Below are 17,016 nucleotides of genomic sequence, written 5' to 3'. Positions count from 1 at the left end.
CGTTTTATTTCATTTTGCAAAGATCAGACACACATATTCAAATATTTTACGATCATTTTCTAAGGAACTTAATTTCCCACATTATACAACAAAATCATAACCCGAAAGGGGTTGGTATTTCGTAAGTAGGTGATTTTGAACTTTAAAGCAGTTTTTATAGGCCTGATACTTTATTTTTAAAACCAAAAATAAATTCATGATTATTTCAACGACAAAGATTTAATTAAAGCATCTAAAGTAGTATTTAGTTAAAAGCATCTAAAATATTTAATAGTAACGATGAGCGTGGTAATTATATAATAATACATGGTAATTTGTCCATCTTTCTTTATTACGCTATAGGTTCATCACCATAGGAAATGCTGTTTTCATATTGGATTTGGACGACCAGCAATCTGAAATTATTCACTCGTTTTCGGCCGGTTTCAACCTCTCAATTGGCATGCAGGTCCATTCCTCGATGTCACATATACAATCTCTGAGTACTGACATATTTATATTATTTTTATCGAGCAATATCTGTTACATATTTGAAACATAACAGTATCTACTTATCATTCTTTGCCTCGATAGTGTAATGTTAGCAAGATTAAAAGAAGTCATCAACGTCAACATCCTATTCCAAAGCCATTAGAAGTCAGTCTCTAGTAAAACGACATCCCGCAACTCTTGGCATTTCTCGCATAACTAACACATGATCTTGTACCAGGAGGAAACCAGAGCTATTATAGCTGTTCAGCGTTCGGCGTCAAGCGAGAACGAGCCTTGAGCACACCGAACACATGACCGAAGCGGAAGCAATGACGCGTGGCAAAAAGAAGGCGTTATCATTTGCGAGAAACCATTATGATCTTGACGTGTAAGGCATTTCTCACAAATTACGTTAAATTTAACAAACATATCTCGTATTACTGTTGGGTAAATAAAAAAAAACAAGGCGGAAGGCGTAAATGCATCGAAATACAATCATTGAAAAAAGTTGTAAAGACCGACGGTGGAATAAGTTTTATAAAAACCACTCCCTTTAATACAAGGGTTAGGCTAGGTATAAAAAAATATGAGATATAGCAAGTGTTTTTCGAGAAGTAGATGGCATTCTCATATAAGTAAATATCAGACATGTTAAAAGCTCTGGTTGCAAATCAGATCTGAATGGAAAGGTGGGTGTAATTATTTATGCCCATTCACATACACATGTAAAAATATCGAATGCATTAGTACTTATAGCATGTTTATCTTTAAGGACCGCCACGATCTAAATGTTGTTGTATTCTACAATACCGCATAATTATGCTTTCGGAATGAAATAACTATTATTTCGTATATTTTTATTTCAAATTTCCCACTGCCATTAGGAAGTATGACACCGCAGATCTTACTTTCACAATGGAAATGACGTCTTGGGAGTAAGTGTCAAAAATATCACCTAGATAACCGAGAAGAGTAAATACAGAGGTGCAAGTAACAATATTATTTCTAATTCAATAGTTAACTTCTTCGAAAGTGATAATTAAATCTCTCAATGAAAGTAGGGTGCCACTTAAAGTAACAAGCAAAGATTGGTTTGATTAGATTACTGGTGCATTATTTGAGATGCTAGATCTCATTGACCATTGCCATTATTTTTATTTCAATTTAGTTGGATAAAAGTTTCAATTATTTTTAAAGCATTTCAAATTTTAAATCGAATGAATTATGAATAAAAAAATCAGCGTTCTTAGTTCTTCTGGAGGTTTGATTAAATGGGTGGTGTAAAAAATAACGACTCATAACTCTCTATTCCGCCCGCCCACTTGAATTAGTAGATCCAGATTGTTACAAGAAGTGACGCCATTCTATTCTATTCTAAATATCAAATATGAAATGTTATAAATCACAGTTTTTTGCATGTTTTCTAAAAGTCAGCAGTACGATTTCGTCGATAACGTGCTGCACCTGGGAGGTACAGATAATATAAAGAGGGATAGATGTGATGAATTCAAGTGAGCATATAAGCCAACCATAGGTACATATCTTACCCAATATTAGGTGATCGTTTAATGTTATCGCATCTTGATGGCAACAACAAATTCACCAGTCAAGGTAAGTTATTGAAGAGATTGGGTTAAAAAGCTAGGGGCAACGGATACATAACAACGCTGAGTGGTATGGGCACGATTCTGGCAATGAAACCCAACGGTACCGTTAGGAGTTAGGACGGAACATAGTATGATTATGCAGATACTGTGCAGTTTTACATCGAACAATGAATCTTCGATGAGCCGGACAGTTAACTCCTTCCTGAGTCGGTACTAGTACTAACTAACAGGTCGTAATGTAACGAGTTTCGTAACTGTTGACTGGAGAAAAAAGTTCACTCTTTGCTGGCACACTGAAAATAAGCTGTTACAGTTGTTACACGAGCGAGCGTGTAGGTAAATCCGCTTCGTTATTGTAATAGTTGTTATTGAGATGGAGAATTTCTCACCTCTAAATACCTGTCTACGCCATCTGTTATAGATATCCTGAGTGATTGGTGTTCATATTTTAACAACAAAAAACCTAGAGTATTTCGGTTCTATAAATACCTTCCAAATGTGTGTCAAAGGCGCCAACAGGTGCGCATTGTGTTACATTATACTTTATAAATTGCCATGAAACTGATTTATTGAATATTGGACAGCTCACGTGATCGATGTTAGTATTCAATGGAAGTGTGGTACAAATAATAATAAACAGGTCAAAGAGAAGGAGCACAATCAAGTGACACCTGACAAGCCGGAATATAACCCCCGTGGAGTCCTGCCGATATGTGGGGCTACTTTTTGCGATGGCTATACGAGTACACTGTATACTATTCAGAGCAAGTGCAGCAGCCTCACCGCAGTCACCGCGCAAGTTACAGAAGAGATGTTTAGTAAAGATGTCTAAATTTCTAAGTGACTCTGGTGTGAAGGGAAAAACTTGATACAAGTGGTCAATTACGAAGTCATTTGCGCGCTGAGACGATTTCTCACAAAACGGGGCAAAATCATTAGCCAATTATAATCATTTTCAATCAATATGTTTAAAAACGGCATTGCATCAATCTTTATATCGTGCCTAAAGAAACAAGTATACTGCTTACCGACTAAAAAACGCATAGAATTTTGAAATTAGAAACATTAAGAAAAGGGTTGTTTCACAGAATTTGAACAATTCATTAAGTTTCAAAGTTAACGTTCAAGTTCTGTGAAGGTTCAATTCAAGTTCTGTTATTATTTCAGTATTGGAAACATCCGGCTAGTAACGATATAATAACAGAACTTGAACAGAACCTTCCCAAAACTTGAAAAATAAATATATATTTGACGAATTTTTCAAATTCTGTGAAACAAGCAGTCCTAAATGAACGTCGTAACAATAATGACAAATTTAATTTCAAAGATATAAATGACCATGTTGTTCAATCTTCCCTCTTCGCCACTATCACAATCTTAGTAGAAACCCTGAAACATTCCACATTCCTTTCCCAAAATCCATCAAAATCATGATATTCCCATTGTTGCAAACCGTTATTGAATGGTTGGTATCTATTCTTTGTTATTCTTAATTGGCATTGATGTATTATTATAAGTCTATGGTAATTGGTATTTTATTTTTATTTTAACAACCCTGTTTGTTGCGTGAATTATAAATAAATTCTCAAATCAATTCTCAAACCTTGCGCGTGTGTTTGGGCTAATAATTATTAGAGTTACTGAAAAGGAAAAATATCTATATTCAAGTTCCCCACATAAGCACCTGATTCTGTCAAACTTACCGTGAGTGCTCACTTGGCAGATGATTAGCTGGTACGGACCCACTTTTCCCGAAGAGGCTGGGAAATGTATCTGATCTGTCATCAACGCCAACAGATGCATGTTAGAACGCATTAGGTACAGAGTCAGAAGACACGTCAGTACTGGACAAGCGGAAACCTCAATTCTCGGCCTCGACCATCGGAGATAATTCACTTGGTGACATGAACATTTGAACATATATTATCAACTTTCAAAGATCTCCATTGTTCGAGAAAATAATCATATTCTATGTTAGTACTTGCCTACTGGCAGTTAGTAGGGTTATTGATGTGCTTACCATCATCAGCTGTCATGTCGGTAATTAAGTTCTCGAGGTCGGCTGACACCATTCTCTCCTCATCTTCAGGTTGGGCAAAGTCCAGGGCTCGGTAGACTATCATGGCCAAGTTCATAACCATCTGCAAAATAAATGAGAAAATAAACGTAAGATGCAAAATCAAATATAATCAACAATAATAAATTTAATATGAGTCATGTAAACGCGACAACTTTCCAGAGAATCGAAACTTCACTACGGAGAATCATAGATCGAGAGTAAAGTGTGCAATATGTAGGTGCTCATGTTTGGTACACTGCAGTGACATCTAATATAGCTGTTTGTGAAGTGAGAGTTTAACAATTCTTGAAACGTAAGATATTTACTTGCGCGTAAATAAGTAGATGTAGATTTCATGAGATGTCGCACACCCATTCAATTAGCTCGAGATCACTGGTTATAGAAAGCCATTGATAGAAAACGATATGCAAGTAGATCAAACCGAGCACAGTAGCCGCTTCCGGAATACGGAACAATCGTCCATCTGACACGCACGCTCGTTAGTCGGTGTCAACCATGGAACAATATAACCAAATGAAATATTACCGGCCCATGAAGACTCTGAAGACAGCCGCTAAGTGCATATAGGTACTCGATAATTTTATACTTCATATGAGGCAAGAGAATAAGCAATATACCAAGTGTAGGACAGTGCCAGTGGTCGCAGGTCGCAGATCGCAGGTTACCAGTTCCCAGTCGGCGCTATTGTTTCTAACTCTTGAAGCGAATGCTGATTGCCGACTAAATAGAAACGAATACCAGCGGTAAAATACGTATGAAGCATTTAGTTATTTATTTAAAACCTGCCTCATTACATTTCAACAATATACAACTGTTAGTCGACATCAGATCTACAACAGCTTCAACATTCCCAAATAACAGACGAAGGGCCTGGCGAACGACACACGGTGGTGACTGCGATCAGGGATTGCGATACCGGTAAACCATTTTTTAGAAATATTTAAATGTTTTTAACCGATAATTCAGTTAATTTATTGGCAAAATATGACTTTTCGGGCACAGGCACAGTGATAGCAAAGATCAACGTTGAGAAAGTCATCATCGGCAGTCACTGTTTAATTTACACTATTGGTATTTTGATGACACCACAACATTGATGATGTTCTTGTATGCCTTAATATTTCTTCAACCTATATGCTTTAATATATTATCATTATACTCTTTTATGTCTCATACCATATTGTTACATGATATTTTACATAGTTTAAGGAGAATATAGGACGCAAATGTGAATAATAGCAGAAGTCGGGGACGTCCGAGGAAGACATGGCACAAGTGAATCAGATACTTGGGTCGGGCCATGTCAAGAGTCAGAATAATAGAAGTATGTACGAGACGATGTACGAATGTGAATGAGGCAAGAAGTGTGTGTCAAGACCGAGTTGTTTGGAGGCCCGTCCTCTCTGCCTACCCCTGTGGAGAAACGTCGAGTGGTTGGTAAGTTAAAAACTATATTGGCGCTACTCACTAACTAAAACACAAGAATTGATTATTGAACTAAGAAGGGTTTTTTTTAATTGCTCGTAAATAGCCTTAAGTACCGATATGTATCCTTGGATAATCAATTATAAATAAAATAAAATAAATGGAATAGGTGGTAACAGTTTCATCCTGCATATTTAGTATCGTGTTATATATTTTTGTTATTAAACAAGTTTTGATTTAAAATTTACCGAAATACCAACATACTCAAAAAAATTGCAATTCCTACCTACCATTCCTTGTTTGCGGAAATGAATCAACAAATCGAGTGTAAACAAGATACACCTGTGAGGGGAGGGAGAATTGTGGGTAGTGAGGTTGAAGAGTTGACCGTGATCAATAATACTTTACAATGCAAAAAATTGGCGGATGAATGTCTTATGACCGTTTAGTGGACGAGACCGTAATGCGGATCCATCACGACTATAAAACAATTGTCCCGGCCAATGCGTCCCAAGAACAAAAAATACAGTTTAATACAGTTCAAACTAAACTAACCTTGGAAACACTATCATTTTGTGCAATCGTTATAAGACTCATCCTTGTATTTTCCATTTCTCTATGTTCTATCCAATTTGAAAACGCTTTGTCGAAATCTATTTACTTTTTGAACATTAGAAAATTATGGAAGAAACAATATGGTACCTTGTCTTATTAGTTACATTGATATTTCAAAGCTTCATAGTTCACATGGAAATGACTTCAGCTGAAAATAGTTACATACAGAAACCTTGGTACAAATTCACCAAAACTAACCGTTTGATTGTTCTGTTATTTCAGAAAAAAAACAAACCGAAATCTGCTTAGATGTGATTTAATATCTGAAGAACAGTGTTATAAAAGGAGCCACAGCTGGAGATCAATTCGTTTTTCAATCACATGCTCGAGAAATAATTTATGAGATAAGTATGGACGCACAATTGAATATATATTTGATAACACATTTCTTATCCGCTTATCTAGACGTCCTTTCTGATAAGAAATCGATATTTTGTATAGATAAGAAATTAGGTAGCTTATCTGCCCTATGACGTAAAGGATAACAATACATACATGCCAGCTGTCACGTAATTTTTTTATTGAAAACTGTTTACTTAGTCCACACTCTGCGCGGCTACCGTTCGAGGAAGTTCCCAATTAAGAAATGATTATTTCAGCAGTCAAAGGCTTCAAAATAAAGTGTTCGAAATCAATTTTGACTTCAACAACAAGTTCGAACATTTCCAATAATGTTTAACTATCGTTTGATACTGGTTCGCACTACTTGTCTGGCTAATGCGACACACGGTGCGCGGTATCTGGACGAAGCTTTAAGAATATTGTCAAAAATGATTGAACATGCGACAAAGTTCAGAGATAACATAATATCATGATAAATAATATTTCCATTTCGATTAATTAATTCGAGTAATCTATGTATCTCAACATTTTTTTTTAAGAATGACAAACATTAACAGGTTACGAATAACCTGACAATATTTAAAAAATCTCCTACTACCACCATAGTAAGCGGAAAATGTTGCTTGTGTTGTGAGCTGAGACTTTCGACCGAGGAATGGAACACACAATGGAATACGCCTGGGTGGGACCGAAACACGATGTCAACTCAGCCACCGACCGGTCTGCATATCTAAGGGTACGTATACATATGCGAACCGAAACGCGAACCGTACTACGAATTACGGGAAAGGGACGAATCAACTGCAAGCGGCGTATCGCACCATTTGCGGTTTCTTCGTTTCTTTCCCAAAAGTACGTAGCATAACATATACATATTATTTTAGACAAATAAACATCGCGCACACCCCACACCAGAACAAACAACTACTGTACTTTTATATGTGCAGATGATAAAATTCATAATTAAACATTGAAAACTACCCGATTTTGAAAGCTTGCTTTTGGCATGGCGTGGTGACTAAATTTGTGGGTCACGTGATCTGAACAGTAGTATTTGCGGGCCAAAACAATAATACAACAAAACTGAAGCAGTATCTATGAGATGTGTCATGATCGCTATCGGCACACTCAGCATTCCTAGCGGAGTCACGAGGCTGATCTCCTTCGGGCAAAATCTCAGAAACGAAAAAAATAAAGCGGCACGAAAATCCCTTAAACTCATTCGCAACAGGAAAGAAAGCTTTGGTCATTTTAAAAGGCTCACATATCATACAAAAGTCATAAAAATTAGACAAACATATAAGAGGCAGTCATTTGAGTTGGGAAACATTTCGATGTTTCTTTTGATTTGAGGTTTGACGCAATGTCCTGTGTTAAGCGCTTCGTTGTAACCTCTCTTCAATACGTGTGTCCGTTGTGAGATAAAGGGTACATATGAGCTATCGGCAACATGTCCTTATCTTTTTTATCCAAAAAGCAAGAAAAGAATCAACTGTCATTACAGAGATAAGAAGAAAAAAGATAGGCGAGTCAAAAGAAAAGATTTACAAGTGCATGTGTAGATAGAATTTAAAAAAATAATGATGATTGATTAATTTCCTGCCAATTCTGTTTGTATTTGAAACGAAGCTATTGAAGTCAATAGTTGTTTGCAACTCGATCCGATTTAATGCACACGTCATTTATAAAGGACCGAGTTTTGGTGCAGATTGTCCTGGTCTATTACAGGTTGCGAAATATTTCCAGTTGCCTGAAGCCTTTGGGCTGACTAACGATTGCGACAAACCACGATCAAATCTGATGTATGGGGTATCTAATAAACAAAAGAACGATGCAATAAGTCCACAACAAAATGATCTCAGTTCAAATTTCCTCTCTTAAAGGTTATAATGGTTAATATAAGGAAACTCTGTGAACATTTCTACCAGACAAAAAACCTCATACAAAAGCCAAATGCGCTCATTTCCGATCTACATTGGATCATCATCCACAATGCCAAGAGACTAAAATATGCCACCCGTACAGAAAGATAGAAATCAAATCCTTTCGAAGCACGTTAATGGACAGGCATCGGTTTAATTAGTTGTATGGGGCATTACTTGACACTTATCTAGATGCAGTGTATCCGGAGCTTACGGTGAGGAGGTCATAAATCGCAGGTCGCGTGTGGTTCGTGACCTCGGCGGTCCATTGTACTTTCTCGGTGACGATTCTTCACAGTCAGCGTGCCTGGACCGCCCTCCGCGCCAACTACACTATTGACTATACCGACCATGTTTTGAAATATTGGCAAACACGTGGTAATTAAACGATATCTCTTATTCTGATTTCTAGTATCACGGCCGTGCTCTTAAGGAAGTTAAATTCACGGATGTGAATGAGAATTTTGCAATGAATGTTGCTGTTGTTGTTGTTGAAAGTATTTATATATTGGAGGGATAAATATAATCGATCAGGCATAGGTTTCGAAGATTACTACACTTCATATCGTTACATATATTATTTTATTAATCATTATGTCATCGTGCTAAGATAAAGTGAGATCAAATTTAAGCAGCAACTTTACCTAAAACATTCACTGTTCGGCATTGGTCACACATGAATCAAAATAAAACGACGATGTAAGATATTAACTTAATTATTTTTTTATCGACTAATGAAGCGGGCCTTGTTCCGTTTTATAACCAAGTCACGATATTTGAACATGCTCGTTTCCTCGGCTGTTCATTCGGCGGCTGTCTCCCGAAGATGTCAGACTGTCTCAGTGGCATTCGCACTGAAAGATGATACCTGACAAACCTTCTGACACGAGATATCTGGGTCAGTGCAAGGTCAGCACTGACCGAATTCTGCACCTCAAGCTCTCCGGCGCAGGGGACCAGTTCTGCTGCTAACAACACCAATACGACATGTTATCTTTTGGATACACTGGTTCTCTGGTACCATCAACTTGCTTACATGCTTACACTTATCGGGCGAGTCGTACATGGCATTACAAATGGCGGATATCGTGTGCATGTGTACATCAAGATCAAGCGGTGATTATAAGCGAAATCAAAACAACATCAAGTAGTGTGAAATCAGTTAACAGTTAACCCATCATGAAAAAATTATTGTATATCTAAATATATTTTTGTTCTGACTCGTTACAGACTGAATTTGAATATTATTTTTTTAAATCGTATGCATTTCGTTAATCACGGTGGAAGTAAGACGGCCGCGGATACACTGAGAGATCAATGAACGTACAAATTATTGTAGTTGAAGATAAAGATCGAGATCGTGACTAACGGAATTTATACGGCTTACAAATTTAATAGATGTACCTACTTACTTTAAAAAAATATATATAATTTTCTTTATTTTAACTATTTGCAGCAAGCTGTTGGGTTATTTTTTTGGTGGAATGTTCTATAACTAGGATAATGCAGATTTGATGAAACCGAAACCATTCCGAGTGCAAAACGATCTCTTTAATGGCAGCCCTTGGCGAAGAAACTCCGTTTTGAGTTTCCACTTGGAAAGCCGAATTCGTGCACTGTTTACATAGTAATGGCCGTTTGATCTTTAAGAATATATATTTGATTGCATACGAGCCGCGATATTATCCCACCGCCCGCTAAGTGAACTGTCACAACCTTTCCCCGTGGCCATGGGGCGTGGGGTCACCATCATTTCAATTACGATATTGCTAACGTGGGAGCAGACCGGCAAGACTGGACTCTGTCGCCGTTCGGCGTTCTGTTCTGACCATCAATAAAAAAATATTCTATTGGAAAATAAAGGTATCTACCCACTCACTGAAAAGTATACCCACTTGGAAAAATAAACTCACTTGGAAAATCATACACAAGAAATACGTCAAAAAATAACAATGAATTCATTGGTGGAAAGCAGGTATTTAATATTGAAGATATTATAAGATTAATGTAGCACTCAATTAGATTACCTAATTTCTGGGAGATAATTGAAATTGCAAAACAATGTATTAAAAAAGCTTAAAAAATATACGCTCAATCATAATGGCTAACACACGATGATACTTGCCACAAAACGTGACGTTATATTATTCCAGACCACAAATAAGACAATGTATCAAATTTATTATTACTTGTGTCAGCTAAAGGTAGTTTGCGGTCGAGAGTGACAGGTTGATGCAGCATTCTAAATAATAATAATAATACATATCAAAGTCTACGTGATGATAATTTTTAATCTGATTCTACTAGAGAATTTCTAAACGTCACATAAATAATGTGATTAGATAACTATGCCAAAGTAATTTCAATGCCCCCCAGCCATTGACGTTCAGTAACGCCTATGAAACAAACACCGTAGTCTCACCTGCCCAGTTAATTATTAGATCTGCCAAAAGTTTTGAAAAGCAGTTTCACTCGTCTATTCTTGATCACGTAGAGTTCACAGCTTTAATTCAACTGTCATTACAATTTTATTGTCATTACCAAAACTCACACCTCATGCGTGAATCTATCAGCCTATCACTCAATCGTGACTAGAAAATAATATATAATCTCACGGCTAGTAAAGATAAAATGATCTAACAAATCATCAGCTGGGAAAGCGGTAAGTGATAAATTTATGTTTGTTTAGTGAAGATTTTCTTTTAGTTTACCTAAAAGATCTCAATGGTGAATACCAAAACTGATAAAAAGTTAAATCAATCATCAATCAGGAAACACAGATCGTAAATATAATCGAACGCAGATCTCGAGAACGTCACGAAACGTCAAGAAACTGCCCTACATGAATTTATGAAAGTATTTAGTTATTGGGTCGAAAATGGAATCATAATAAGCGTTCAATATCATTCAAATGTAGTCAGTATTTTGATTCAATGAAGTAAATTGCGAACGGAAGTTAAATCCGACCCAAGACACTAAAAGAAATCTATCAATGTCATATTTTGGTAGGTTTGTCCAAGATATATTAACGAGAAATGGTACCGACAGTGCTTTTGACAAAGCTTTAAGTAGTATTAACGAAGTTACTTAATGCGAATAAAAGCAAGTAAAGCCCAATGAAATGTTTATAGAATGCAAAATGAAAAAAAACATCGCGAAATCACAACACAGAACTTTCAAACATCCGGGGAGTGGTACGGCCCTAATCCCATTCGCAAAGGCTCATAACTCAACCTCCTGGCTGATATGAATCTGCCGACGTAAAGCATTGACCAACTATACCTATCAACCTATCCAACGAATAAGGACAAACAGGGAAAACTTGAAGAACAACTGGACGAATGTATCAAAAGGTTCAAACCGTTATTTTGCTATAAATCTTTAAAGCTCGCTATATAAACCACCTGAATCACAAACAAGAAATCTGAGATCTTTGGTCAACATATTATACGATAAGTGCAAAAATTCTAATTTTGCGGTCTTTATGTTTTTTCATTAAGTTTTGTGTCCACTTTAATTTTATACATTTTGTATAACTATGGTTACTGTATTTTACACATAAATGGTCCACAAAACTTATTCAGTTTCAAATAAAGCTAAAATTGAAGATTAAAAAGTATTCTCTTGAGAAATTTTATTTTTGTACTATCATATTTTACTGACCTAAGACAACAGCATTATATTAGATGTTCAAGATAACGTAATAACACGTTTAAGCTAAATTAATAACTCCTCCTTCCTGTAGTACGAATTTTAAACTTCAAACAAAGGAGAGAAAATTAAACAGGTTTCATGGGAAGAAAATTGAACTTATTTTCTTAATTGTATCTACTCGTACAATATTGAACATAAAACACAACGCCCAGTTACTAAAGGCAAATTGCGAGAATGCTCTTCCTCTTTAAACCATAGTTCGGAGAGTTCAAACAGAAACAAGTGACAATTATTTATCTGCAGCGGCCTACCGACCTGGTTCACTAGAACAGTTGCGCCGATCTATTCAATCCACCCATTCCCAGGAACTAATTTCCCTGTTAGGCCAAAATTGGATATTCCCAACAAGGCTGCTTCATACACTCCTACTCGCTTCTATTTTGGATCTTCGGTCGTCGCAAATCACGTTTGGAAAGGAGTCTTTGAAAATAATCAGAGAAAAGTCATAATTTACAAGTTTAGCCTGTTAGATAAACTTTCAGCTTTCAGGGTTGATCGTGGGGTTGAAATAATATTATTTTTGGCTGAAAGTATGCTCGTAATTAATTGCATATGTTGATTAGCGAATTTCATTACGTAAATAATAAATAAATAAAGACAAATTAAGCGATTAATTAAAAATACTAATTTCGGTTGTGACTCTATCTATCCGTTACTCTTCAATGAACTCGTAGAATTTTTGCTTTGAATTAAATGTCATTTTCAAAATTGGAATTGTTTGGAGAATTCAGACAAGCGATAAAGCTCCTAACTAAAATATAATATTTTCAAAAGCCAAATTATTTTTATTTTAATTTTGAAAATTAAAACTGATTTGTCGAGAAATCCGATTATCCGTGATTTTTCACGGGTCCGTGATGTATATAAATAGGGTTTTCCGGCGTTGAATAGAAATTTTCTCATGTCACGTTTTTTAACAAGGTAAAATAATAATAACACTGAGAATCCTGCGGAAAGGTAATTTGTACTTCAAAAGGAAGGTACCTGAGTTACATAAAAAGGATCATGACCATTAAAAAATATTTTCTATGGCTCGTGATGAAGGTTAATCACCCGAACATTGTTATCATCGAACAATAAACACAAAACGGTTTATAGCAAAGGAAATATGAAGATTCTATTGCATAAGTATTGTATGGAAGTATCACCGCGTCTTACGTGTGCAAGGAAGAAGGTCTCACGCGTTCAGTTCAGAGCACGATTCATTAGCTTCAAACTCTTGTTTCACGATTCGGTAGATAGTAAAACCACCATTGATAATAACCACTATTCTTTTGTTCGCTCAATAACACAGTTAACAATACGAAGCTTCCGGTGGCGTCCAAATACACCGACCACGCTATGAGGAAAATAACACAAATCGTGAACGACAAATCATCTAAAAATAATTAATTATGATTTTAACAAATTCACTAAAAATAATTATGAAGTAGGTACTTAAAGATGTTATTTCGGAATAGATACCTAAAGCAACCGTAAATATTTACACCACGTAAGGCGATGCACCAAGTCGTGTATCATTTGGAATCGGGCCGCTAATGATTACACTCCTTATTTAGATGGCGATAAGATTTAACATCCCGCTTGACACCAACCGCCTGTTTTGATTAATGCAAGAAAAAAACATCGCCAAAAAGTATGTTTTATTTTATTTAGCGAAGTAAATATTTAAATGTTTTACGATCATTTTCTAAAGAACTTAATTTGCCAAATTATACAATAAAACCATAACCGAAAAGGGGTTCGTAAGTAGAAGATTTTTAACTTTAAAGCAGTTTCTATAAGCCTGATACTTTATTTTTTTCTGGCCTTATAAAAATTATTTACATCAAAAGTGTTCGATTACCCATTAAAAAGGTCAAGATATGTCCTACAAGCAGTACTTAATTAAAACATCTAATATATTTTCTAAGCTAACAAATTTTCAAACCAAAAATACATGATTTTACATTACTTCGTAGTGCTTCGCTATTCCACAACGATTTTCATAATGTCTGGTTTAAAAAAACTTTTAAACGATGATAAATAATAAATAAAGGGGGAGTTGTCTTATCAAGCGAGAATTGAGGATTAATGAAATACACTGAACATTGAAGGAAGAGATTAATAAAATGAGCCTAATTCGTTATTCACTCATTAGAAGCATATTATGTCTTCAAGGTTAAAGGTTTGAAAGCTTTGAGTGATTATTAATTACAGAGAAAATTCTTCAGTAAGACATGTTTAGTGAATTATTAATAGGTAGGTGTGCCTTTAGAAATGATTTAACAGCGTGAAGAATAATACGAAATCATCATTAAGCACAGCTGACGATTAATTGAAATAAGCTATAATTATTGAGAAAGCTCTCGCTCGCTTAGCAAAAAAGAACGGCAAACGACGATGGCGCCGTGGACGATCCAAAAAGCTTAATTGGTCAAAAATAATTTCACTTCCTCGACAGAATGCAGAGCGCGCCACATACCGCAGGATAACCCCAACACCGTGCAGAGTGCGAGAGGACTGCCTGGGCTGTTGTCTGGTCTGGTTGTTGTGTTCCGACATGGTGAAGACATAGCTCGCATTTCTCCGTGAGTTATGGGAACAATTAACAACTTTTCCGAGTGTCACCCTTTAAAGGCTCTACATAATGAAGCCACAATTACGAGGCCGTAAAAACCGAGATTGGACGATACACGCAACCTTTCACGAGATTATTCGCCGTGTGAAATTCTCCCACATTGTTTGCCTTTGACAGTGCAGAATTGAAGACAATGCCGTACTCTCGGCTGAGATATATCACGCTCATCCGCCGCACTGGATAGGTGCTCAGACAGGCTCTTGCAGTCGACTTTGGAAATGTATCCTTGCTGGGAAATCAATCTCACCGCACAGTTAGAAGGGCAACAGTCTCGTAAGGCTCAAGTACTTAAGTTTATCTAAGAAGTAAATAATTTCATCACTTTTAGTTAAATTAACATAATTTAAATTTATTACAGGAAGATGAATTGCGTTCAAAGAGACAAGTCAAAAATACAATTAACTATCAGCTTTGGGTTACTTATAATAAATATACATATATACTGATAGGTATGATAGTATTGTTCAGATCTTCAAACCGATGTAAAGATGTCCTGAGTAAGGTAAAACAAGTCTGGTCCCAAATAAACAAGTGGAACAATGCTATAAAGTTTGTAATCATAACTATCTATTATAATAATGGAATTCCAGCATGAAAAATATATGCATAATGAAATATGCTTCGATAAATTTTAAAAATAAAACAAATTACCAGATGAAAAAAAAGAAAACTGGTTCAAAAACGAACAACAAAAACGTATTATTTTAATCTGACACAGTTAATTATCTTCAGAGTTCCTCTCTAATAAGAGAGTTCAGCGTGAGAAAGAATTAATATTTTAGTTTGTAGGTAGTAAAATTTATAGTCATAAAGCTAAATAGTAATAATTTAACAACCCGCATCGTGGCGAAACCATCCGAGTCACCTGACCCAATGAATGGACCATTAATCAAGTTCTTCGGCTTGTTTACCACAAATCTATTGTCCGTAGTCTCACAAGGCTTCGCCAGGCCATCTATTTAGCTACCGTGAAATGCGGATATTTTAAATCTGAGATTGTTAAAGAAACAGATAAGTGAGTTTTAATTTGAAGTAGCCAAAAAAAATCAGCCAATTTAAAATTAGCTACCGAAGATTTTATAATGACCTGATTAACTTTCGAGCTACCTACTGAAATATTTAGAGACCCCGTAACAGAATATCTTGTATAAAGAAAATATCTGAAGAAAAACTAAGAAAGCATGCTGCAGTTTATTACTTCCGATGAGAAAAAGCGTAAGTTATGGCCAGTTTGTATTATATTATACCAGCAGAATTCCCCTCTTTATGTTCCAAGTTTGTTCTGTCTATCGCACCAGGGCTAGAAACGTATAAACTGTCTTCACTGTATAAAATAAGTAAACGCTCCACATACCAGAACAAAACAATTGATCGTATCGTAATATTTACAAATTAATTAATTTCACACAAATAATTTTAACACATTAATAAACATACAGTAATACAGCGGGTAGATTAAATTAGGGATATCCTACTTCTACTTCTCTGCGAGCAGTTGGGACAGTTTCGTTATCAAATTTGAACAATTAAAATAGTATATTTAATACAAATTTCTATTTTTTAACAGACAATTCGTGGTGGAATTCTATTATAATGATATATTAAAACAATTTTAGGCTTTTTTCCACTTCTTTTATTTTTTTACGAGAAAAAATAAAATTAGTGTAAAAAAGTTTGAATATAGGTATGTATATTTAATAAAAATATCATAAAGGCTCATCACTGTTTACGATATGAGTTTATCAAAACGATTCCCTGAAATAATAAGATTTGGAAATACGTGCTAATACCGACGTAAATTAATTTGGAAGTCAAGAGTAGCTAGTACCATAAACGCGGGCCTCCGTCCCTTTTGTGCTAAAAGCCCGTGAAGTGTGTTCCGGAATGGGGTCTCGGAAGCCCGCGGGCGACACAGAGCACCGGGCAGTGGGCACCTCGCAGCCAGCGGAGAGCAGAACAGAACCGCTCGGAGCCCCGCCGACATAACCGGCCCCGCTCATGTGTGTCAGGCTCGCGGGCCTGGCCGGCTGATGTAAGCAAAAGATCTTCAGCGCGTAACAAACAAACAAGCACACACCTATCAGGACATCTCTAAGGACTAGTTGTTTGGCGGAATTTGAACAATTCATCAAATTTAAAAGTAGATTTTCAGGTTCTTTGCGGCTATGAGAGCACCTTAACCTATTGATGGGGGACCAGATTTTGCGAGGCAATGAAAAC

General features: G+C 36.0%; 1 protein-coding gene across 1 annotated transcript in view; it reads right to left on the bottom strand.

The window, feature by feature from the left end:
* Positions 1-17,016, bottom strand: part of LOC149424507 (protein spire-like) — a 161,971-nt gene that overhangs the window by 59,278 nt on the left and 85,677 nt on the right. The window contains exon 3 of the mRNA XM_089631070.1: positions 4,099-4,219. Within this exon, the coding sequence (XP_089487196.1) occupies positions 4,099-4,219 (121 nt within the window). The remainder of the gene's footprint in view (positions 1-4,098; positions 4,220-17,016) is intronic.

The sequence above is a fragment of the Hesperophylax consimilis genome, chromosome 4, assembly GCF_061612785.1.
Source record: "Hesperophylax consimilis isolate HC1 chromosome 4, BYU_Hcon_1.0, whole genome shotgun sequence".
Taxonomy (NCBI): domain Eukaryota; kingdom Metazoa; phylum Arthropoda; class Insecta; order Trichoptera; family Limnephilidae; genus Hesperophylax; species Hesperophylax consimilis.
Note: the sequence above shows the minus strand (reverse complement) of the source record. Positions and strands in the feature narration are given on the sequence as shown.